This window comes from Bufo bufo, chromosome 5, assembly GCF_905171765.1.
Source record: "Bufo bufo chromosome 5, aBufBuf1.1, whole genome shotgun sequence".
NCBI lineage: Eukaryota > Metazoa > Chordata > Amphibia > Anura > Bufonidae > Bufo > Bufo bufo.
In genome coordinates, this window is record NC_053393.1 from 266,427,185 (window position 1) to 266,453,873 (window position 26,689).

Below are 26,689 nucleotides of genomic sequence, written 5' to 3' on the forward strand. Positions count from 1 at the left end.
AAAAAAAGTAAAAATGTCAGCAGCAATGAAATACCACCAAATTAAAGCTCTATTAGTGAGAAGAAAAGGAGGTAAAATTAATTTGGGTGGTAAGTTGCATGACCGAGCAATAAACGGTCAAAGTAGTGTAGGTCAGAAGTGTAAAAAGTGGCCTGGTCATTAAGGGTGTTTAAGCTATAGGGGCTGAGGTGGTTAAGATGCTACTGTACTTCTTCCTGGGTCCAACAGGTTACTTTTAATGGGCAATTTACATTCTGCATTTCATCTGACAGTTTAAGCTACTTTCACACCTGCGTTCGGGTGTCCGCTCGTGAGCTCCGTTTGAAGGGGCTCACAAGCGGCCCTGAACGCATCCGTCCAGCCCTAATGCATTCTGAGTGGACGCGGATCCGCTCAGAATGCATCAGTCTCGCGGCGTTCAGCCTCCGCTCCGCTCAGCAGGCGGACACCGAACGCTGCTTGCAGCGTTCGGGTGTCCGCCTGGCCCTGCGGAGCCAAGCGGATCCGTCCAGACTTACAATGTAAGTCAATGTGGACGGATCCGTTTGAAGATGACACAATATAGCTCAATCTTCAAACGGATCCGTCCCCCATTGACTTTCAATGTAAAGTCTGGACGGATCCGTTCAGGCTTCTTTCAGACTTTGAATTTTTTTCAAACTATAATGCAGACGGATCCGTTCTGAACGGATACAAATGTCTGCATTATAGGAGCGGATCCCTCTGAGCAGACATCAGACGGACCCGCTCTGAACGCTAGTGTGAAAGTAGCCTTATTATTTTTTAGTGAATACAGTGGAGAGAAAAATATTTAATAGCTTTGCTTTCTCCCCATCATACATTGGTGGCATATCGCTATGAGGGACCTGCTGCTATCTCCATAACAGGCTCTCTGAAGTGAAGGATTATGCACTGCACAAGCAGGCATGCTCTCCATTCATGAGAGTTCTGAAAATGGCCGCGCGAGCGTGATTAGAGGGCACACTGCGCATGCCCAGACCTCTCTCCATTTATCTATATGAGACTACTGGCCCTGGGTCTGCTATTTTCAGAACTCCCATAGCAGTGAATGTGAAGGGCAGTCACGCTTGCTCAGTATGCACTCTTTCACTTTGGGGTAGGGTTGTCACAATACCAAAATTTTGATTCAATTTCAATACCATAAAAAAGTATTGCGATACCACACGGAAAAAAATAAAACCCCCAAAAAAGCGGTGTGCAACCCATATTTTATGGAACATCCGGCCCATAATAGAACAATCCTATCCTATTTTTGGGACATGGTGACAAAAAAAATGACAAACCATGTTTTTTGTTTGTTTGTTTTTTATTTTCTGTTAAGGCGTTCACCGCAAAGTTCAGACTTTTTCAGATGATGTGATAACTACTATGCTTTTTTTTTTATATATATTTTTATATGTAAAATTGGGAAAGGGGTAATTTAACATTTTAATATTTTTTTAGGTTTTTCAAACTTTTTTTTATTTTAATTTTTAGAACTAGAACCTGGGATATTTTAATCCCTAGTCGTGTTCACCCTAATAAAGATATTTTAAGGTAAATAGGACTTTACATTGTCCCTGTGCTTTGTGCACATGGCAGCCAGGGAAGGCTGGGGGGAGGGGGGTGGCCTGTGGTCACTGCCACCAATGTATATAACAATGTTGGGGGCAACTGTGGCCACTGCCACCAATAATTAGAATACTGGATGGGCGTGCACTGCGCCACTAATGCATATAATTAAGGCCTCTTTCACACTGGCGTGTGCGGCCCATGGTCGTGCTGCGGCCCGCAAAATGCGGGCCGCAATGCATGAGCACAGTCCGTGGGGCAGCCGCAGCGGATTGCGGACCCATTCACTTGAATGGGTCCGCGATCCGGGTGTTGCGCAAAAAGATAGGACATGTTCTATCTTTTTGCGGAACAGAGATACGGGACGAAACCCCACGGAAGCACTCCGTAGTGCTTCTGTAGGGTTCCGTTCCGTGGTTCAGTAACGCACCATTCCGCGTCTCCGGATTTGCAGACCCATTCAAGTGAATGGGTCCGCATCCGTGATGCGGAATGCCCACGGAATGGCGCCCGTGTATTGCGGCTCTCATTTTGCGGGCCGCAATACGGCAGCGGGCCGTACACGCCAGTGTGAAAGAGGCCTAACCCTTAAATAGAAATGTAGGCTGTTGGCCATATCACATACCTGGCCTCTGACAAGGCGCAGCAATCAGCCCAAGCCGCATCAATTAACCCCTCAGATGCGGCACCTAAGGGGTTAATTGATGAGGATCACTGCGCCCTGTCATAGAGGCCGAGTGCTGGGTATGTGATACCGCAGGCACCCGCAGCCTACATTTGTATTTAAGGGTTAATCATATGCATTGGTGGTGCAGTGCCCCCCCCCCCCCTTCCTCAGCATTATAAAATCATGTTAATTATATGCATTGGTGGCAGCGGCAGCTTCGCAGTCCCTCCCCTCCTCCTCACTGCCCTTTTCATTGGTGGCCAGCTGCAGCTGCGTCACAGTGGGGAGGGCGAGACTCCATCTTCTCCAGTGTGCTGGCTGAGGAGAACATAGTGCGCTCTGAGAGCGGCGTGTGCTATGTGCTGTAAGGGATACTAGACTGCGCGCTCTAGTATCTAGCAAATCCCGGTATCGTATCGATCCGGGTACAAAAGTATTGATAGTTCCATACCCAATGCAACTCTACCTTCGGGGGACCTTACTGGATATACGAGCAGATCCCAGAGGTGGGACTTGCACCTATCTGACATTGGTGGCATATCCTAGCAATATGCCATTAATATCTGAGATGGGAATACCCCTTTAACTAGTAGAAAAAGTATAGATGGCACATTCCCTTTAGGGTCCATTCACACGTTCTTAGAATGGGCCCGGATCCGTTCCGCAACTTTGCGGAACTAATCCGGACCCATTCATTCTTTATGGGGCCAGAAGACATCGGAGAGCACACAGTGTTCTGTCCGCATCCGCATTTCCGGAGCGCAGCCCTGATCTTCCGGTCCGCGGCTCTCGAAAAAAATAGAACATATTCTTTTCTTGTCCGCAATTGCGGATAAGAATAGGCAGCTCTATGGGGTTGCCGGCAACACAAAACAAACTGATTGATGCGCCACAATAGTAGGGAATGAGGACCCAAGGATATTGTGTAAAAACTGTATATGCAGTTTTCTAATATACTTGTATTAAAATCAGAAATCATGCTGTGTGATAGTTATGACCTGGCTGCTGGATGCAGAATTTCATAATAGAATCCATTGTTTTCCCTTTCATCCTCCATGACGGCATACCATGAGATGACCCGCCTCCAACCAGGTAGGGACAGGAAGTATAAAATAGACCCTTCTCCAGCATATCCTCAGTGTCTTCCTGTCCCTCCAGGTGGGAGATGGGTTAACACTCATGGCATTTGCCATGGGTCCACTTCTGTGTAGGCAGGCAGAGGTGGGGGAAAATTTGAGGATGCCTTATTGCACATGAGGGGGCAGGCAGCACCAACCTCCTATATTGGAGTAGGTTTTGGTGCTGAAAGTCTAAATATGTAAACCTGCTCCTTACCTCCTTGCTTGCGCCGGCTTGGAAGGGCCATGTGCTGACCGGACACTTACTTAGTCCCTCCGGTCTTGGAAGATGTTCCTCATCACAGCGCTTTCTCCGGTGCATAGTGATGACGTCACAGGAAGTGTGATGCGTTCCACATGGACTTCCAGTTTGCGTGACGGCCGTAAGGGGGCGGAGCTCAATTTGGCGCCGTTAATACTAAAAAATGTGTGAGTTGTTTGACAAAACTGTCAGAAGGGTCCAAGAAACTCTGTAAGGCCTCATGCACACGACCGTTTTTTTTTAAGGTCCGCAAAAACGGGGTCCGTGATCCGTGTCCGTTTTTTTCTTCCGTGGGTCTTTTGGAGGATCCACGGACATGAAGAAAAAGTCGTTTTGGTGTCTGCCTGGCCGTGCGGAGCCATATTGACACAATATGGTGCAATTGGAAACGGATCCGTCCTCCATTGACTTTCAATGTAAAGTCAGGAGTCCCTATTATACCATCGGATCAGAGTTTTCTCCAATCCGATGGTATATTTTAACTTGAAGCGTCCCCATCACCCTGGGAACGCCTCTATGTTAGAATATACCATCGGATTTGAGTTAGATCGTGAAACTCAGATCCGACAGTATATTCTAACATAGAGGCGTTCCCATAGTGATGGGGACGCTTCAAGTTAAAATATACTAAGAACTGTGTACATGACTGCCCCCTGCTGCCTGGCAGCACCCGATCTCTTACAGGGGGCTGTGATCAGCACAATTAACCCCTCAGGTGCCTCACCTGAGGAGTTAATTGTGCGGATCATAGCCCCCTGTAAGAGATCAGGTGCTGCCAGGCAGGAGGGGGCAGACCCCCCTCCCCTGTATTTAACTCATTGGTGGCCAGTGCGGCCCCCCTCCCTCCCCTGTATTATATTCTTTGGTGGCCAGTGCGGCCTACCCTCTCCCCCCCTAATTAAAATCACCTTCCCCATCATTGGTGGCCAGTGCGGCCTCCCCTCTTCCCCCCCCCCCTAATTAAAATCACCCCCCCATCATTGGTGGCCAGTGCGGCCTCCCCTCTCCCCCCCCCTCCCTAATTAAAATCACCCCCTCATCATTGGTGGCCAGTGCGGCCTACCCTCTCCCCCCCCCCCCTAATTAAAATCACCTTCCCCCATCATTGGTGGCAGCGGAGAGTTCCGATCGGAGTCCCAGTTTAATTGCTGGGGCTCCGATCGGTTACCATGGCAGCCAAGACGCTATTGCAGTCCTGGTTGCCATGATTACTTAGCAATAGAAGCATTATTCTTACCTGCGATGTCTGTGACCGGCCGGGCGCTCCTCCTACTGGTAAGTGAAAGGTCTGTGCGGCACATTGCTTATAGCACAGACCTGTCACTTACCAGTAGGAGGAGCGCCCGGCCGGTCACAGACATCGCAGGTAAGTATAATGCTTCTATTGCTAAGTATCCATGGCAACCAGGACTGCAATAGCATCTTGGCTGCCATGGTAACCGATCGGAGCCCCAGCGATTAAACTGGGACTCCGATCGGAACTCTCCGCTGCCGCCAATGATGGGGGAAGGTGATTTTAATTAGGGGGGGGGAGAGGGGAGGTCGCACTGGCCACCAATGATAGGGGGGGTGATTTTAATTAGGGGGGGGGGAGAGGGGAGGCTGCACTGGCCACCAATGAATATAATACTGGGGAGGGAGGGGCTGACGCACCGGCCACCAATGAATTTAATACAGGGGAGGGAGAGAGGGGGGCCGCACTGGCCACCAATGAGTTAAATACAGGGGAGGGAGGTCTGCCCCCTCCTGCCTGGCAGCACCTGATCCCTTACAGGGGGCTATGATCGGCACAATTAACCCCTCAGGTGCGGCACCTGAGGGGTTAATTGTGCCGATCACAGCCCCCTGTAAGAGATCGGGTGCTGCCAGGCAGCAGGGGGCAGTCATTTACACAGTTCTCAGTATATTCTAACTTGAAGCGTCCCCATCACTATGGGAACACCTCTGTGTTATAATATACTGTCGGATATGAGTTTTCACGAAGTGAAAACTCAGCTCTGAAAAAGCTTTTATGCAGACGGATCTGCGATCCGTCTGTGTGAAAGTAGCCTACGGCCTCGGATCAAGGACGCGGATGCCAATCTTGTGTGCATCCGTGTTTTTTCACAAACCCATTGACTTAAATGGGTCCGTGAACCGTTGTCCGTCAATAAAATAGGACAGGTCATATTTTTTTGATGGACAGGAAACACGGATCACGGCCGCGGATGAACAACGGTGCATTTTCCTAGTTTTCAACTGACCCATTTTAAGTCAATGGGTCCACAGAAAATCACAGAAAACGGAACAACGGCCACGGATGCACACAACGGTCGTGTGCATGAGGCCTAAATCAAATCTTGCACTGCTAACATGGCCAAGGACTTAGTCCCATCCATTAGAGAGGAACTAAGGGATGTGATTAGAGAGGAGATGCGGTCAGTTTTTTCGGAACAGTCCACATCTAACCCTGACCCGACAATGCATAAAACTTAGTCGCGGGGTAAAAATTACAAATCTTTTTCATCAAACCCAGATCAGGATTCAGTTTCAGACAGTGATGATTCTATTGATTCTTCAGGCTCAGACACAGAATTTAGAAGCTTTCTATTTTCTTCAGATACAAATGAGTTGATAAAAGCAATTAGGACGACTATGGATCTTTCTGATGAAAAATTTCATAGGTCTGTTCAAGATATAATGTACGGGGGTCTCGAGCACAGAAAAAACGGGTCTTCCCAGTACATAAAAATATGTTAGAAATTATTAAAAGAGAATAGAAATCTCCAGATAGGAAATTATTTATTTCCAGAACCATGAGTCGTAGATTTCCCTTTAATGATGAGGATGAAACGCTGTTAACCTCTTGCCCCAAAGTCGATGTTTCCCTTTCATAATTAGTTAAGGGATCCAATTCTCTTCCCTTTTGAAGATATGGGATCATTAAAAGATCCTAGGGACAAGAAAGTAGATTCCACTCTAAAAAAAAGCCTGCGAAGCTGCTACGGCCATATTTAAGCCCAATTTAGCTGCAACTTCAGTATCACGATATCTGAAAAAATGGTTACAGCAGTTAGAAGTCCTGCTTAGGTAGACCTTATGATACCCCTAGAAGATTGTTAACCTCTTTTATTAAAGCGGTAGACTTCTTATCTGATGTGACAGCGGAGTCGGTTAGAATAGCCGCCAGAACCTCTAGTCTATCGGTAGTAGCAAGGAGGGCCCTAAAGTTAAAATCCTGGACGGGGGATGTTGCATCAAAAATAAAATGGTGTAATTTGCCCTTTCATGGCAGCTTGATGTTCAGGCAGGATTTAGAAACTATATTAGAAAAAGCAGCGGATTCTAAAAAATCCTTTCCAAAAGAAACAAATAAAAGAAAATTTCCGTTTTCTAAGGCAAAGAAAAGGGGTCCATTTCATTCTAAAAGAACAGACAGTGGTCAAAAGGGAAAAATCAAAATATGGGAAGGAACAAAGGTTTCATGTTCACCCCCAAAAATGCGTAAACTTCTAAACAATGACGCCAAGATTCAAGTGGGGGGGAAGGCTACAATTTTTTCTAAAAAACTGGTGAAAATATCACTCAAAATGCATGGGTGCTAAACATCACAGCAGAACGTCTTGATATTTCTTTCTGTCTTCCTCCCCCAGAAAATTATTTCAGGGTAACACCCATTCAAAAGACATCCCTCCTTCAGGAATCTCTCGAAGAGGGTGTCTGGAATCTTCTATCTCAAAGAGCCATTATTCCAGTACCCTATTCTCAACAAGAAAAAGGATACTACTCAACAGTGTTTTTGGTGAAAAAACCCAGTGGGAAGTTCCAGTTGATCCTAAATCTAAAAAAATTGAACAAATTCATAAAATAGGAAAGGTTCAAGATGGAATCCCTAAGGTCAATCATAAACTTATTAAAAAAAGGCGATTTCTCAGCATCCATAGATTTAAGAGACTTATTACCTATTACCATGTACCAATATGCAAAGAAGCTCAGAGATATCTGCGGTTTGCGGTATTTCTGGGGAAAAGGTTGTATCATTTTCAATTCCAGGTTCTTCCCTTCGGGATCACCTCTGCGCCGAGAGTGTTCACGAAGGTGATGACAGAGGTCACATTTAAGAAGACAAAATATCTTAATAATACCCTACTTAGAGGACATTCTTGTGGTAGAGAACTCAGAGGAAAATCTAGAGACAAATATATCAAAAACATGTCAGATTCTGTCCCAATTAGGGTGGATCGTAAACTGGGAAAAGTCAAAACTCTCCCCTTCACAGAGACTATTCTTTTTAGGCGTATGTCTGGAATCCATACTTCAAAAGACTATCTCCCGGCCGAGAAAGTATCGGAAACAATAAAAAGAGTATCAAGATTTACAGAAATGGCAAGTTGTTCAGTCAGGGAAAGCATGAGACTGTTAGGCTCCCTAACATCGTGCATTCCTTCAGTAAAATGGGCCCAATTTCACACTCTTACCCTGCAACAGTGGTTACTAGGATGTTGGAACAGAAAGCAAGAGGCCCTAGATCAAATAATCCCCATTCCTCCTTGGGTAAAAAAAACTCACTCCAGTGGTGGTTAAACCCGGACCACCTAAAAGAAGGAGTAGATTGGTTTCCCGATCAGATTCAAACGATCACCACCGACGCAAGTGGGGGTGGGGAGCTTATTGCTCCCTCCATACCTGCCAAGGACGATGGTCCATGGATCAGATGAGTCAATCATCAAATCAGAGGGAACTCTGGGCGGTTTGGGAAGCATTAAAAGCTCTGTCTCAGGATATAATAGATTAAGATATACAAATAAGATCCGACAATACAACGGTAGTAGCCTACCTAAATCATCAAGGAGGAACAAGGAGCGAAAGTCTGGGCCAATTGGCGGAATTTTTTTTCTCGTGGGCAGAAAGTCACGTAAATTCCCTATCAGCAGTACATCTCAAGAGATCTTTAAACGTGAAAGCGGACTTCTTAAGTCGGGTACCTCTAAAATCAACAGAATGGAGCCTGGAGAAGCAGGTCTTTACACAAATAACCTCAATGTGGGGGACTCCGCAAGTAGACCTTTTTGCTACAGCACAAAATACAAAACTCGAAAAGTTCTTCTCTTTAAATCCCTTTGACGGAAACATAGTGGTGGATGCGCTGGCACAAAAGTGGGAATTCTGCCTAGCATATGCTTTTCCTCCCCTAGCGTTAATTCCCAGAGCATTGAGGAAGATCCGACAAGAAAGGGCTCATGTAATACTGATAGCCCCACTATGGCCAAAAAAATCATAGTTCCCTCTGTTAAAAATTCTGTCATTAGAGAGTTCATGGATTCTTCCCTGGACAAAAAACCTACTAGTCCAAGGTCCAATCTGTCACCCCCGGGTAGAGAAACTACATCTGGCTGCCTGGAATCTGAAAGGTTAACTTTAAAAGCCAAGGGACTTTCAGATGATATAATAAATACAATGGCGGCTAGCAGAAAGGTAGTGAACTCAAAGATTTATTCCAGAGTCTGGTCAAAATGTTGTGCCTGGTGTTCTCAATCTAAAAATTCATGCCAGATTTTTTCCATTCAGACAGGATTAGGATTCTTACAATCTGGTTTTGACAAAGGGTTACGTCCTAATACTTTAAGGGTGCATGTATCAGCACCGAGTTCAGTTTTTTATATAAAAATCGCAGACCACCCTTGGATCATCAGGTTTTTGAAAAGAGCAGATAGATTGAAACCCTTTTTTAGACCTTATGTCTCTCCTTGGGACCTTAAGTTGGTCCTTTCAGGGTTAACGGTAGCCCCCTTTGAACCATTGTCAGATGTGTCCTTAAAATATATCACACTGAAGGTCTCACATCAGCTCGCAGAATATGTGAGATCCAGGCACTGAAGATAGTGGAACCCTTTCTCATGATATTTCCAGACAGAATGGTGTTTAGGTTGGATGCTTCCTTCCTACCTAAAGTGGTTACCAATTTTCATAGACAGGAGGAGATTGTGGTTCCTTCCTTTTGTCCCAATTCAAAATGCGAAGGTGAATAACAATTTCACAAACTTGATGTGTGCAGAGCCATCTTAGTTTATTTAGAGGCCACTAAGGATTTCAGAAAATCTGACTATTTGTTTGTCCAATTCCAGGGAAAATTGAAAAGGTCATAGAGCCACAAAAGACTCCTTAGCCAGGTGGATTAAGTCGGCAATATTAGAAACTTACTACTCTATGCGGGTCTCTCCGCCCAAAAATTTCAAAGCCCATTCCACAAGATCGATTTCCACTTCATGGGCAGAAAAGGCAAATGTTTCAATAGAACAGATTTGTAGGGCAGCAACATGGTCCAACCCTCATACCTTTATAAAGCATTATAGGGTAGACACTCGGTCAAAGCAGGAGCTTTCCTCCGGTAGGAGAGTTTTAGAAGCCATTGTCCCTCCCTAGAATAGTATTAATCTGATATATCTCATGGTATGCCGTCATGGAGGATGAAAAACCATATTACTTACCTGTAATTTCCTTTTCATGAATCCTCCATGATGGCAGGGATTTCTTCCCCCCCCCCCCAAAAAAAAATAATAATTATATATATATATATATATATATATATATATATATATATAAACAAAAACTGTATAAAAAGTAGGTATTAGGTATGTGTGTGTGCAAAAAAATAAAATTAAATTATATATATGACTTGGAAGAATAGATTCTCTAGGCTGTCGGTCCAGAAGACACTGAGGATATGCTGGAGGAGGGTCTATTTTATACTTCCTGTCCCTACCTGGTTGGAGGCAGGTCATCTCATGGTATGCCGTCATGGAGGATTCATGAAAAGGAAATTACTGGTAAGTAATATGGTTTTTTCATAATGTCTTGTTCTTAAAGCGGTTGTGCAGAATTAGAAAAACAGATAGATTGTCTACCTAAGCATTATTTAACGCCATAAGGACAGGCCAATTTTTTTTTTTTTTTTTTTTCGTTCACATATAAGGTCTTAGTGTTTGCATGACAAGTTGTAGTTTGTAATAGCAGCATTGAATTTACCATATCTTGTATTGAAATTTGGGGTGAAATTAAAAATAAAATAAAAAAACAATTTTGCCATGGTGTTTTTGTTTTGATATTACAGCGTTCACTGTGTGCTAAATAAGACATGACTTCATTATTCTGTGTGTCAGCACAATTAGAGCAATACCAAAAATGTATATGTGGCGAAACCGACCTCGCCACTGGGTTTTGGAGAGGACTGGCTGCTGGCCTCTTGCCCCAGGATTATGGGCCATATACTAACTTTTAAACCCCTGAACCGATTCAAGTGAATTTTGGATAGGTTTGTCCCCAAGTTATACTGTTTAAATTGATGTAAGTTATATGTATGGCCAATGTAAACTCACAAAGTTGTAACAATCTATAATAATTGTAACTTGTCAGCTTGGGAGGAAAATGCTGGGTGTGTTTCTATTGTGCCATTGTCCCATTGTGTGTTTAAATGGTGATGTCTGTCCTGTTGTATCTACATGTGTATTGGCGATCTCCCTTTGTTCTGAGAGATAATTGGATTGCTCCTCAGGTTGTCTCGAGACAGAGGGGAGGAGACCATGATGCATTGTGGGGATATGTTGTATCTGTCCTATGTCACAGTCTTCATTCTGGTCCTCTGGGGGCGTGAACGATTAGTTGCTGTAGTTACATTGTATGTGTTGTAAATTACTGATTGGTTGTATTTCAAACCCCTGTGGGCAGTACTATGTTTGTGGTTTATGAATAAAAGAGGCTGTACGTGAAGTACAGTCAGACCACTGTTTGACCCTCAACACGGAGCCTTGTCTCGTTATTGGGGGGATTCACTGTATGCTGTTAGAGGACCGATTGCCAGGATTGTAAGCTGATCCCTGTTCGTCTGCTAGCAGCTATTCGTGAGGTTCCAGTTTGGAGTGCTACTTTGTATCCAGTTCGGGAGTTTTGGTGTATCCTGCAGTAGCTGTGCCTGTCTCTCAGAAAGGGGCTTATCGCCTAAACAGATTTTAACCCCTTGTCTGCTGAAACGGTCCGTTACAGTATAGTTTAGATAGTAGAATACTATTGCTATTTTTGGGATTTTCACAGCCACGGCTTTTCATTCATTTAGCCATTGCAGCCCTGGGAACCTTTACTAGGCCCCAGGCTGTCTTGGCAACTGTTTGGAGCCCCATGATTTTTCTGTGAGACGACAGAGGGAGCTATTGAGAGCAGTATCTAAGGGGTTAAATGACCAGGTTTGGCATCCCTGCAGGCGGGAGCCTTCACCCCATGCAGATTGAGCAAGCGAGCTTGCTTAATTCAACCACTTGACGCTAATGATGTACGTGATGAGGGTCTTTTTTCTGTAAAAATTATTTTTTTAATAAGTTCCTGCAGCATGGCCCCTGACACAGAAGATTCATACTTACCTGGTCCGTGCCGCTGTGTTTTCTCCATCTCTGTACTGTTTATATCCGGCTGACTAAAGGCATGGTCGCATGCACCGCTCCAGTAAGTGACTGGTTTCAGCGGTGATGTGGCCACAAGCAGCACATCACCGTTGAAGTAAGTTATTGCAGTGTTTCCCAACCAGTGTGCCTCGAGGTGTTGCAAAAATACAACTCCCAGCATGCCTGCACAGCCAAAGGCTGTCCGGGCATGCTGGGAGTTGTAGTTTTTCAACAGCTAGAGGCACACTGGTTGGGAAACACTGAGTTATTGGTTGAAGGGAGCATGTGACCATGCCCATAGCGAGCCAGATGTAAACAGTGCCGGGACCAGAAAGGAGCAGGCAAGTATGAATCTTCTGTTTCAGGGACCATGCTGCAAGAACTTGTTAAAAATCAATTCACTGGAAAACCCCTTTCTTGCTTTACTGTGATTGCATCCGCTGCCATTTATGGCTAGAAAACATACTGTTCAGTGTGACACCCTAGATTTATGTCCTTTATGGCTACAAATCTCAGCATTTTTTTTCCCCAGGAAGTGAAAAGCACAAACTGCAAGTTGAGGCTGAAGAGGATCACAATGAGCCCACTCTTCAGGACATGGCATTGTCTGTGGAGAAAGTCACTGGGGTACCACTTGCTTCACAGAAACTTATATACAAAGGTAAATTGCTAATATGCAATATGGTTTGTTTGCTAGAACTGCATGTGTGGATATTAGGATTGCAGAAGAGTGGATAAAGTCCCCCATACACTTATTGTATTGTTGGCCGTACCCGCCATCTTCTTCAGCTGACAGTGTTATGTGTATGGATATCTACCTACCCTCCCCCAACATATGATGATGTAGGAGAGAATGATTGTGTTTTTCACTTCATCCTTTTTTTTTTACCAAGAGAGTCCTCCACCAGAGATGTCTGGCAACGGTTCTCTTATCTTTCCATCAAGGGCGGAAGGGAATGTAATCCACAGGGAAAATTCCCGGCGGGCCGCTTGCCTTTTACTGCACCGGGGTCCGCCATCCTCTCTCTTATACAGATGGCAAGCCACTGGCGGACCTGTGCTGTCATTATCATACACTGGAAGAACAGTAACGCAGGGTTAATGGCCTGCAATGTGTATTACAGATTGTAACATCGCAGCCAGGGATGAGATTGTCTATTCTCTTAGGTTCTGTAATCTGGATCACAGAACCGGCAAGAAGCAGTGTTCCGGACACGGTCCTGCATTTTTTAAAATATTCTGGCAGTGCTGACGCTACTTACTACTTGACAGGATCCTGATATTCTCAAGAGTGCAGCACGCTCCAGCACTGCTGTCAGCTAACTGCCCAAAGTTCTTGCTCTCAGTGAGGATGAGACACTTTACAGGCCGTCTCCTCCCTCCTCTATGCTGTTCTGGCTCTTCGCTCCACAGTACTGGCACATTTGCCTCTGAAGCTAAAACGTCTGTGGGAGCAAGATTTATAGCTCAATAAAGTACTAAACGTTGGAGCAATGCTGCCATCCATTGTCCTTTTTCTTGAAACATTTATTAGAGCATTGCAACAGACTGCTGTACTTTCATTACCTCATGTGAATATTAGTGATGTGTTATGTTGTTCCTACTGTACATATTATCAGTGACAAGAGTTACTGTCCCTTGCTTGTAGCCAGAAGTCGCACTACGTTTTTTCCAGAAGAGCAAAAATACTCCTCTGAACATTTTCACATCTACGTTGGAGGCTCTGTTACAGATTCTGTCGAAAGACCACACAAAAAAGCCTTATATGCAGGAATTTTTTGTCTGGTAAAAAGACAGATCCTGAACGGATCCCATCATAGTCGGCAGAGTCTGTTCAGCTTTTCCCCTGTCAGTTAGGCCTACATTTTTTTTTTGCAAAAAAGTTTAATTTTTTATTTTTTTTACGATGGAACTCTATAGTGACGTATGCTACAGTATGGCATATGTCTGAGGCATCTGTTAATGCAGAACAACAGAAATAAATAGCACTGGTGTGAACGTGGACTAAGAGGTGGTTATTTATGCGGGGGAACCATTACTAATCTAAATAACATCAGGCAATTATAGCCAAGTGATAAAGTCCAGTCCAATATAGCATATTTAACCCTGCACTTTATCACTTGGCTATAATAGCCTGCCTGCATTCACTACACACATCACACACACTACACTACACTACATGCATCAGTGTGTGATGTGTGTGTGTGGTGCATGTGGTGTAGTGTGTGATGTATGTGGTGCAGTGTACAGTCGTGGCCAAAAGTTTAGAGAATGACACAAATATTCGTTTTCACAAAGTTTGCTGCTAAACTTCTTTTAGATCTTTGTTTCAGTTGTTTCTGTGATGTAGTGAAATATAATTACACGCACTTCATACGTTTCAAAGGCTTTAATCGACAATTACATGACATTTATGCAAAGAGTCAGTATTTGCAGTGTTGGCCCTTCTTTTTCAGGACCTCTGCAATTCGACTGGGCATGCTCTCAATCAACTTCTGGGCCAATTCCTGACTGATAGCAACCCATTCTTTCATAATCACTTCTTGTAGTTTGTCAGAATTAGTGGGTTTTTGTTATCCACCCGCCTCTTGAGGATTGACCACAAGTTCTCAATGGGATTAAGATCTGGGGAGTTTCCAGGCCATGGACCATGGACCCAAAATGTCTGGGGAGTTTCCAGGCCATGGACCCAAAATGTCAACGTTTTTGTCCCCGAGCCACTTAGTTATCACTTTTGCCTTATGGCACGGTGCTCCATCGTGCTGGAAAATGCATTGTTCTTCACCAAACTGTTGTTGGATTGTTGGAAGAAGTTGCTGTTGGAGGGTGTTTTGGTACCATTCTTTATTCATGGCTGTGTTTTTGGGCAAAATTGTGAGTGAGCCCACTCCCTTGGATGAGAAGCCACCCCACACATGAATGGTCTCAGGATGCTTTACTGTTGGCATGACACAGGACTGATGGTAGCGCTCACCTTTTCTTCTCTGGACAAGCCTTTTTCCAGATGCCCCAAACAATTGGAAAGAGGCTTCATCGGAGAATATGACTTTGCCCCAGTCCTCAGCAGTCCATTCACCAAACTTTCTGCAGAAGATCAATCTGTCCCTGATGTTTTTTTTGGAGAGAAGTGGCTTCTTTGTGGCCCTTCTTGACACCAGGCCATCTTCCAAAAGTCTTCGCCTCACTGTGCGTGCAGATGCGCTCACACCTGCCTGCTGCCATTCCTGAGCAAGCTCTGCACTGGTGGCACTCTGATCCCGCAGCTGAATCCTCTTTAGGAGACGATCCTGGCGCTTGCTGGACTTTCTTGGACGCCCTGAAGCCTTCTTAACAAGAATTGAACCTCTTTCCTTGAAGTTCTTGATAATCCTATAAATTGTTGATTGAGGTGCAATCTTAGTAGCCACAATATCCTTGCCTGTGAAGCCATTTTTATGCAACGCAATGATGGCTGCACGCGTTTCTTTGCAGGTCACCATGGTTAACAATGGAAGAACAATGATTTCAAGCATCACCCTACTTTTAACATGTGAAGTCTGCCATTTTAACCCAATCAGCCTGACATACTGATCTCCAGCCTTGTGCTCGACAACATTCTCACCTGAGTTAACAAGACGATTACTGAAATGATCTCAGCAGGTCCTTTAATGACAGCAATGAAATGCAGTAGAAATTTTTTTTTGGGATTAAGTTAATTTTCATGGCAAAGAAGGACTATGCAATTCATCTGATCACTCTTCATAACATTCTGGAGTATATGCAAATTTCTATTATAAAAACTTAAGCAGCAACTTTTCCAATTTCCAATATTTATGTAATTCTCAAAACTTTTGGCCACGACTGTATGGTGCATGTGGTGCAGTGATGATCACACACTGCACTACAAACTGCTGTTACATTGATGTCTGTGGCTGTTTGTCAACACTGAGAAGTACTCTAACGCTCCTCCACCGCCATGTTTCCCGGGGTCCTTGTCCAGCGTGCCTGCTCTCCTTACTGTAGAAACTCTGGGGAGCCAGCCCCTCCTCCTTCCAGTTCTCGCTGGCTTCCACTGCTGCTTGGCGCTGAATCGCTCCAGCCCCCGCCCAAACCAACCAATAGCAAAGCTCCTTACTGTATGGAGCTTTGCTATTGGTCATTTCAGGCATAGGCAGCATCGCTGCGCTGCCTGTGCCATTCCCTGCGCTGATGAATGTGGGGGAAAAGTCTAAGACATTTTGGTACGCCTTAGACTTTTTCCAGGGACTAATATGGCCCGAACAGGCGTCAATGACGCTTGTACAGGCGTTATTGCAACCTCTGCTTCTAGCTGCTAGAAAGGTGGGAGAACGTCATTTAACCCTTTCAGGATGCATTGATTTTCAAATTTTTTTATTTAATTTTTTACTTCCTGTTTTACTTTTCTCTTCTTATAGCTGCTTTAGAACTAGCTTGTTTTTTTGCGGGACAAGTTGTAATTTCTTATGGCACCATTTAATACAACATATAATGTGGGAAGCTAGAAAAAAAATTCCAGTTGGGGTGGAATAGGGAAGAAAATGCAATTCTATCACAGTTTTATGGGTTTTTATGGGTTTTGTTTTTATAGCGTTCACTATGCGATAAATCACACCAGTTCCCTTCCTTCTCTCTTTTTTTTTTCTTTTCATTGCCATATTCTTACCCGTATAACTTTTTTATATTTACATCTTCCAAATTTTGTGAAGGCTCATTTTTAGCGTGAAGATCTGCACTTTTTATTGATATTTTTTGGGGAAGATGAAGGGAATGGCGAATTGGCCTTTTTGAATTTTTTTCTGACAATCCTTTTGCTGAAACGGATAAATATTTATTTATAGTATTGGCGTTTTCAGACACAGCAATGTCTATAATTTAATATTTTTTTTTTATTTTGAGAAAAGAGGGAATGATTTAAACTTAATTTTTTTAAAAATTTGTAATATTTTCATATTTTTTACTTTTTTAAGTCACCCTAGGTAACTATAACAAGCAGACTTTAGATTGTCATTTCTATTCAGCAATGGATTTTGATTTTTGACTTTGAAACATATGCATCTTCTGATGAAAATAACGAATATAAACGTTTCTTATTCAATCCGGATGACATTGATGCGCTCATAAAAGTGATTAGAGCCACAATACAGATGGAGGTGCCTAAAAAGTTGAAAGTTGGTGCAGAAAGAGATTTTTTGGGGGAAAAAGGAAATCTGTGTTCCCAGTTTCAGATATTAGTCAAAAGTTAATCAAATCAGAATGGGAAAAAAAAGATAAAGGATTGTTAATTCCTAGGGGTATTAAGAGGCTATCCTTTTTTTTTTTTTTTATATCTTTATTAGGCCTCATGCTCACGGCCGTTTTTTTTAAGGTCCGCAAAAACGGGGTCCGTGATCTGTGTTCGTTTTTTCTTCCGTGGGTCTCCCTTGATTTTTGGAGGCTCCACGGACATGAAGGAAAGTAAAAAAAAAATAGTTTTGCTGTCCGCCTGCCCGTGCGGACCCAAACGGATCCGTCCTGACTTACAATGCAAGTCAATAGGGACGGATCCGTTTGACGTTGACACAATATGGTGCAATTGCAAACATAACCGTCCCCCATTGACTTTCAATGTAAAGTCAGGAGTCCCTATTATACCATCGGATCGGAGTTTTCTCCAAATCGATGGTATATTTTAACTTGAAGCGTCCCCATCACCATGGGAACGCCTCTATGTTAGAATATACCATTGGATTTGAGTTAAATCGTGAAACTCAGATCCGACAGTATATTCTAACACAGAGGCGTTCCCATAGTGATGGGGACGCTTCAAGTTAGAATATCCTACGAACTGTGTACATGACTGCTGCCTGGCAGCACCCGATCTCTTACAGGGGGCTGTGATCCGCACAATTAACCCCTCAGGTGCCGCACCTGAGGGGTTAATTGTGCGGATAATAGCCCCCTGTAAGAGATCAGGTGCTGCCAGGCAGGAGGGGGTAGACCCCCTCCCTCCCCAGTTTTATATTCATTGGTGCCCAGTGCGGCCCCCCTCCCTCCCCAATATTATATTCATTGGTGGCCAGTGCGGACTCCCCTCTCCCCCCCCCCCTAATTAAAATCACCTTCCCCCATCATTGGTGGCCAGTGCGGCCTCCCCTCTCCCCCCTTCCCAGTTAAAATCACCTTCTCACTTCATTGGTGGCCAGTGCGGCCTCCCCTCTCCCCCCTCCCCCCTAGTTAAAATCACCTTCTCCCATTATTGGTGGCAGCGGAGAGTTCCGATCGGAGTCCCAGTTTAATCGCTGGGGCTCCGATCGGTAACCATGGCAACCAGGACGCTACTGCAGTCCTGGTTGCCATTTTTACTTAGCAACTTTAGAAGCATTATACTTAGGCTACTTTCACACCTGCGTTCGGGTGTCCGCTCGTGAGCTCCGTTTGAAGGGGCTCACAAGCGGCCCCGAACGCAACCGTCCAGCCCTAATGCATTCTCAGTGGACGCGGATCCGCTGAGACTGCATCAGTCTGCCAGCGTTCAGCCTCCGCTCCGCTCAGTGAGCGGACACCTGAACACTGCTTGCAGCGTTCGGGTGTCCGCCTGGCCGTGCGGAGGCAAGCGGATCCGTCCAGACTTACAATTGAAGTCAATGGGGACGGATCCGCTTGAAGATGACACCTATGACTCAATCTTCAAATGGATCCGTCCCCCATTGACTTTCAATGTAAAGTCTGGACGGATCCGTTCAGGCTACTTTCAGACTTAGTTTTTTTTCAAACTATAATGCAGACGGATCCGTTCTGAACGGATACAAACGTCTGCATTATAGGAGCGGATCCGTCTGAGCAGACATCAGACGGACCCGCTCTGAACGCTAGTGTGAAAGTAGCCTTACCTGCGATGTCTGTGACCGGCCGGGCGTTCCTCCTACTGGTAAGTGAAAGGTCTTTGCGGCGCATTGCCTATAGCACAGACCTTTCACTTACCAGTAGGAGGAGCGCCCGGCCGGTCACAGACATCGCAGGTAAGTATAATGCTTCTAAAATTGCTAAGTAACCATGGCAACCAGGACTGCAGTAGCGTCCTGGTTGCCATGGTTACCGATCGGAGCCCCAGCGATTAAACTGGGACTCCGATCGGAACTCTCCGCTGCCACCAATGATGGGGGAAGGTGATTTTAACTAGGGGGGGGGGAGAGGGGAGGCCGCACTGGCCACCAATGATGGGGGAAGATGATTTTAACTAGGGTGGGGGGGGAGAGGGGAGGCCGCACTGGGCACCAATGATGGGGGAAGGTGATTTTAACTAGGGGGGGGGGGAGAGGGGAGGCCGCACTGGCCACCAGTGATGGGGGAAGGTGATTTTAACTAGGGGGGGGGGAGAGGGGAGGCCGCACTGGCCACCAATGAATTTAAAACTGGGGAGGGAAGGGGTCTGCCCCCTCCTGCCTGGCAGCACCTGATCTCTTAGAGGGGGCTATGATACGCACAATTAACACCTCAGGTGCGGCACCTGAGGAGTTAATTGTGCTGATCACAGCCCCCTGTAAGAGATCGGGTGCTGCCAGGCAGCAGGGGTCAGTCATGTACAAAGTTCTTAGTATATTCTCACTTGAAACGTCCCCATCACTATGGGAACGCCTCTGTGTTAGAATATACGGTCGGATTTGAGTTTTCACAAAGTGAAAACTCAGCTCTGAAAAAGCTTTTATGCAGACGGATCTGCGATCCGTCTGTGTGAAAGTAGCCTACGGCCAGGGATCACGGACGCGGATGCCAATCTTGTGTGCATCCGTGTTTTTTCACGGACCCATTGACTTGAATGGGTCCGTGAACCGTTGTCCGTCAAAAAAATAGGACAGGTCCTATTTTTTGGACGGACAGGAAACACGGATCACGGCCGCGGATGAACAACGGTGCATTTTTTCCGAGTTTTCAACGGACCCATTAAAAGTCAATGGGTTCGCAGAAAATCACAGAAAACGGAACAACGGCCACGGATGCACACAACGGTCGTGTGCATGATGCCTAAAGCTTATAAAATTCTTACATAATCATTAACAAACAGTTAATTTTGTTTTTAACTATAAAACAATATATAAACAACTTAATTTCTTACCAACCCGCCCTCCCTTTACTTGCTGCCTGCTACTCCCCTAGAAAAAAATAAAATAAATACATTTCTTTCCTTCCCGCCCATGGACCTCTGCTTACAAAAACCTTTCAACACCACAAACAGCAACTATTTTAGCCATTTATGCCATGTTCTGGCAAATCTATGTTTTTTCTTAATAGCTACTAAATGTCATTCCTCTCTGGCAAGCGAAACTCTAGTGAGATTCTCCCACTCCTTAACCGTGGGAGCAGCACTATCCCCCCAATGTCCAATAATGCACTTCCTAGCCTGAAATAAAAGTTTAGATGCTATATCACGATGTTTGGGGCTATCTATTTTATCCATAACCCCCCAAAATACATATTTCAAAGTGCCTAGAGACTTTAACCCCTTAAGGACCGGGCTCATTTTCACTTTAAGGACCAGGCCACTTTTTGCAATTCTGACCAGTGTCACTTTATGTGTGAATACTTAGAAAAGCTGTGTACTGGGTCGTACACGATGTGATACCTCTTGGCGCAAAACCACAATTGCGAGTGACGTCTTTTAAAAAAAATTATGTGCCCGGCTCCAAAGGTAACTACCCCCACCACCCCCTCACCTGTGCTTCTTATCACAATCATCATCACTATTACATCTACCCAATATCAGCCACCTTCATCAATTAACTATCTACACACTCATTTGTACGATGTCTCTCTCCCTCTCCTATGTGTATATATATACAGTACAGACCAAAAGTTTGGACAGACCTTCTCATTCAAAGAGTTTTCTTTATTTTCATGACTATGAAAATTGTAGATTCACACTGAAGGCATCAAAACTATGAATTAACACATGTGGAATTATATACATAACAAATGATAATGAAAATATGTCATATTCTAGGTTCTTCAAAGTAGCCACCTTTTGCTTTGATTACTGCTTTGCACGCTCTTGGCATTCTCTTGATGAGCTTCAAGAGGTAGTCCCCTGAAATGGTTTTCACTTCACAAGTGTGCCCTGTCAGGTTTAATAAGTGGGATTTCTTGCCTTATAAATGGGGTTGGGACCATCAGTTGCGTTGAGGAGAAGTCAGGTGGATACACAGCTGATAGTCCTACTGAATAGACTGTTAGAATTTGTATTATGGCAAGAAAAAAGCAGCTAAGTAAAGAAAAACGAGTGGCCATCATTACTTTAAGAAATGAAGGTCAGTCAGTCAGCCGAAAAATTGGGAAAACTTTGAAAGTAAGGGCTATTTGACCATGAAGGAGAGTGATGGGGTGCTGCGCCAGATGACCTGGCCTCCACAGTCACCGGACCTGAACCCAATTGAGATGGTTTGGGGTGAGCTGGACCGCAGAGTGAAGGCAAAAGGGCCAACAAGTGCTAAGCATCACTGGGAACTCCTTCAAGACTGTTGGAAGACCATTTCAGGGGACTACCTCTTGAAGCTCATCAAGAGAATGCCAAGAGTGTGCAAAGCAGTAATCAAAGCAAAAGGTGGCTACTTTGAAGAGCCTAGAATATGACATATTTTCCGTTGTTTCACACTTGTTTGTTATGTATATAATTCCACATGTGTTAATTCATAATTTTGATGCCTTCATAGTCATGAAAATAAAGAAAACTCTTTGAATGAGAAGGTGTGTCCAAACTTTTGGTCTGTACTGTGTGTATGTATGTATATATATATATATATACAGGGAGTGCAGAATTATTAGGCAAGTTGTATTTTTGAGGATTAATTTTATTATTGAACAACAACCATGTTCTCAATGAACCCAAAAAACTCATTAATATCAAAGCTGAATATTTTTGGAAGTAGTTTTTAGTTTGTTTTTAGTTTTAGCTATTTTAGGGGGATATCTGTGTGTGCAGGTGACTATTACTGTGCATAATTATTAGGCAACTTAACAAAAAACAAATATATACCCATTTCAATTATTTATTTTTACCAGTGAAACCAATATAACATCTCAACATTCACAAATATACATTTCTGACATTCAAAAACAAAACAAAAACAAATCAGTGACCAATATAGCCACCTTTCTTTGCAAGGACACTCAAAAGCCTGCCATCCATGGATTCTGTCAGTGTTTTGATCTGTTCACCATCAACATTGCGTGCAGCCGCAACCACAGCCTCCCAGACACTGTTCAGAGAGGTGTACTGTTTTCCCTTGTAAATCTCACATTTGATGATGGACCACAGGTTCTCAATGGGGTTCAGATCAGGTGAACAAGGAGGCCATGTCATTAGATTTTCTTCTTTTATACCCTTTCTTGCCAGCCACGCTGTGGAGTACTTGGACGCGTGTGATGGAGCATTGTCCTGCATGAAAATCATGTTTTTCTTGAAGGATGCAGACTTCTTCCTGTACCACTGCTTGAAGAAGGTGTCTTCCAGAAACTGGCAGTAGGACTGGGAGTTGAGCTTGACTTCATCCTCAACCCGAAAAGGCCCCACAAGCTCATCTTTGATGATACCAGCCCAAACCAGTACTCCACCTCCACCTTGCTGGCGTCTGAGTCGGACTGGAGCTCTCTGCCCTTTACCAATTCAGCCACGGGCCCATCCATCTGGCCCATCAAGACTCACTCTCATTTCATCAGTCCATAAAACCTTAGAAAAATCAGTCTTGAGATATTTCTTGGCCCAGTCTTGACGTTTCAGCTTGTGTGTCTTGTTCAGTGGTGGTCGTCTTTCAGCCTTTCTTACCTTGGCCATGTCTCTGAGTATTGCACACCTTGTGCTTTTGGGCACTCCAGTGATGTTGCAGCTCTGAAATATGGCCAAACTGGTGGCAAGTGGCATCTTGGCAGCTGCACGCTTGACTTTTCTCAGTTCATGGGCAGTTATTTTGCGCCTTGGTTTTTCCACACGCTTCTTGCGACCCTGTTGACTATTTTGAATGAAACGCTTGATTGTTCGATGATCACGCTTCAGAAGCTTTGCAATTTTAAGAGTGCTGCATCCCTCTGCAAGATATCTCACTATTTTTGACTTTTCTGAGCCTGTCAAGACCTTCTTTTGACCCATTTTGCCTAATATGCTTAATTGGTAGTAGGCTTTCGAGCCTATACAGCTTGGAGTAAGACAACATGCATGAAGAGGATGATGTGGTCAAAATACTCATTTGCCTAATAATTCTGCACGCAGTGTATATGTATATATATATATATATATATATATATATATATATATAGATGTGTTTGTTTTCACATCATCTCATTTAATCCTGCCGGAATTATTATGTCATTATATTATTGTGATTATTGTTATTCATTATCGCTATGATTGTCATTATTGCTGTGAGTATCATTTTTATTAGTGCAATTATAATCCTATCAGTGATAATTTTGATTCCCCTGGTACTTAAATTTTATCAGTCGCCCTCTTTTTTTGGGTCCCGTTTTTTGTATCAAGGCCACCACTTTTAACATAATTTTTACCATCATTATTATTATCATGTTATTATTATTATCAAGATTATTAATATTCCCTAATTGCGAAGGAAATTCTTATTACTATATAGATACCCAATTTAAGATTATATCGGATCCTTCTGACTATGTCCTTTACATTTATGTGATTATTTTATGTGAATATTATATTGTCTATTACCCTCGCACCTTGCTGATAAATAATACAAGTCTATTCGTTTTATGTTATATTTTTTACTTCATTTTATTCATTCATGTTTTGCCTGTTAGCACTACTATATCACATACTAGTATTTCTTTTAGACTTGAAAAAGGAGTACCCTTACTCCGAAACGCGCTGTCACCTTAATAAATACCTTTTTTAAAAAGACGTCACTCGCAATTGTGGTTTTGCGCTAAGAGGTATCACATCGTGTACGACCCAGTCAACAGCTTTTCACAGTACTCTACATCATTCCTTTGGAGTGCTGGCAACTCCAAGGACTGAGAAGATACCGACAGCATAACCCCCCCTCCCTCCCCCCGCCTTTGCAAGTGTTGTACTGACGCACGCACAACACCAGAAGGTGAGTTTAACATTTGACACAGCATACTCTCTAAATCTGGTACCCAAAACTTACTACCCTATGAGCGCCTTGTTTACCGTTTATTTAGCCAAATTTGCTTTATGTGTGAATAACATTTTAAAATGCTTTTACTTATCAAGGCCATTCTGAGATTGTTTTTTCGTCACATATTGTACTTTATGACACTGGTAAAATGGAGTCAAAAAGATTCATTTTTATTTATAAAAAATACCAAAATTTCCCTACTTTTATAATACATAGTAATACCTCAAAAAATAGTTATGACTTTACATTCCCCATATGTCTACTTCATGTTAGGATCATTTTGGGAATGACATTTTATTTTTTGGGGATGTTACAAGTCTTAGAAGTTTAGAGGCAAATCTTGAAATTATTCAGAAATTTTCAATAACCCATTTTTTAAGGACCAGTTCAGGTCTTAAGTCACTTTGTGAGGCTTACATAATAGAAACCACCCAAAAATGACCCCATTCTAGAAACTACACCCCTCAAGGTATTCAAAACTGATTTTATGAACGTCGTTAACCCTTTAGGTGTTCCACAACAGTTAATGGCAAATGGAGATAAAATTTCAGAATTCAAATTTTCCATTTTAATACATTTTTTCCAGTAACAAAGCAAGGGTTAACAGCCAAACAAAACTCAATATTTATTGCCGATTCTGTCGTTTGCAGAAACACCCCATATGTGGCCATAAACTACTGTACGGGCACACGGTAGGGCGTAGAGGGAAAGGTGCGCCGTGGGGTTTTTGGAAGGCAGATTTTGCTGGACTGGTTTATTTACACCATGTTCCATTTGAATCCCCCCTGATGCACCCCTAGAGTAGAAACTCCATAGAAGTTACCCCATTTTGGAAACTACGGGATAAGGTGGCAGTTTTGTTGGAACAATTTTTAGGGTACATATGATTTTTGGTTGCCCTATATTACATTTTTGTGAGGCAAGGTTACCAAAAATAGAAATTCTGAAATTTCATCTTCATTTGCCATAAACTGTTGAGGAACACCTAAAAGGTTAATAAAGTTTGTAAAATCAGTTTTGAATACCTTGAGGGGTGCAGTTTCTTAGATGGGGTCACTTTTATGGAGTTTCTACTCTAGGGGTGCATCCGGGGTTCTTCAAATGGGACATGGTGCCAAAAAAAGAGGCCATCAAAATCTGCCTTCCAGAAACCATACGTCGTTCCTTTCCTTCTGCGCTCTGCCGTTTTGTTGATACAGCAGTTTACAACCACATATGGGGTGTTTCTGTAAACTGCAGAATCAGGGTAATAAATATTAAGTTTTGTTTGGCTGTTAACCCTTGCTTTGTTACTGGAAAAAACGTATTAAAATGAAAAATTTGCCAAAAAATAGCTGTTTTGGCACCGTTTTTATTTTTTACCGTGTTCATCTGAGGGGTTAGGTCATGGGGTATTTTTATAGAGCAGATTCTTATAGACGCGGTGATACCTAATATGTATACTTTTTTTATTTATTTATGTTTTACACTATATTATCCGTTTATAGACCAAAATGAGAGATGAGAGGACGGTTTTATTGGCACTATTTTGGGGGGCATATGACTTTTTGATCGCTTGCTATTACACTGTTTGTGATGTAAGGTGACAAAAAAAATAAAAAAATTTTGCACAGTTTTTATTTTATTTTTTCGACTGCGTTCATCTGAGGATTTAGGTCATGGGGTATTTTTATAGAGCAGATTCTTACGGACACGGCAATACCTAATATGTCTAATGTCCAAAAATTTTTTTGAAAAAAAAATATTTTTTGTTTTACTGTCTCAAGTCTGAGAACCATAGTTTTTTTTTTCCGATTGTCAGTGGCTAAATGGAATTAAAATTGGGGAAGGGGATTATTATTTTAGTACTCCATGGAAGTGTGGTACTCCCTGAAGCAACCAATAATGCAGAGGCCCGGATGATCGGGGCACGTGTTACACTGAGTGGTGGTGTCCTTTTGTACCCACTCTGCACCTTTTTTGGGTCCGTCCCTTCTTTCCAGTATGGGGGACCACACCTGGAACGTGTTGGCCAGGGACTATCCGGGGCGCCTCCAGTTCCCAAGGTACTCCGGCCTGCTCTTTCCCAGTCAGAAAATATCAGGGCCTTCAGGACTGCCTCATAGAACTGGAGGAATTTCCCTGTGTTGCCAGCACTCCGGGACAGCACAAAAGAGTTATACAAGGCAGCCTTTACCAAGTACACCACAACTTTTTTGTACAATGCCTGGGTTTTGCACATTGCATTATATGGCTTGAGGACTTGATCAGAGATCAACTCCTCTTATATATTGATTGTAGTCGACGATACAATCGGGCTTGAGGACCGTTGCCGTAGTACCTCGCACAGGGACAGGGGTTGGACAGTACAAGGACATCCCTCTTGTCCTTATATTTGACCAGCAACAAGTTTCCACTGGTAAGGAAGGGCACGGGTCTCACCCCTGGGGATAGGTACCTGGAGGGGCTGGGTAGGGAGGCCGCGTTGATTTTTCCATAAGTGGACGTGGATCTGGCGGCGAGGGACTGGAACAAGGGGATACTAGTAT

The 26,689-nt window shown here is 43.6% G+C and overlaps 1 protein-coding gene across 7 annotated transcripts in view; it reads left to right on the forward strand.

Annotated features, from left to right (window-relative positions):
* The window catches only part of BAG1 (BAG cochaperone 1), a 308,130-nt gene that overhangs the window by 57,775 nt on the left and 223,666 nt on the right, over positions 1–26,689 (forward strand). For 4 of the 7 annotated variants that reach the window (XM_040433104.1, XM_040433103.1, XM_040433105.1 and 1 more), the window contains exon 2: positions 12,563–12,691. The exons of 2 other annotated variants lie outside the window; for them this stretch is intronic. In XM_040433104.1, the coding sequence (XP_040289038.1) occupies positions 12,563–12,691 (129 nt within the window). Of the gene's footprint in view, positions 1–12,562; positions 12,692–26,689 lie in introns of those variants that run through there. One more of the 7 variants, XM_040433109.1, reaches the window with a different exon arrangement.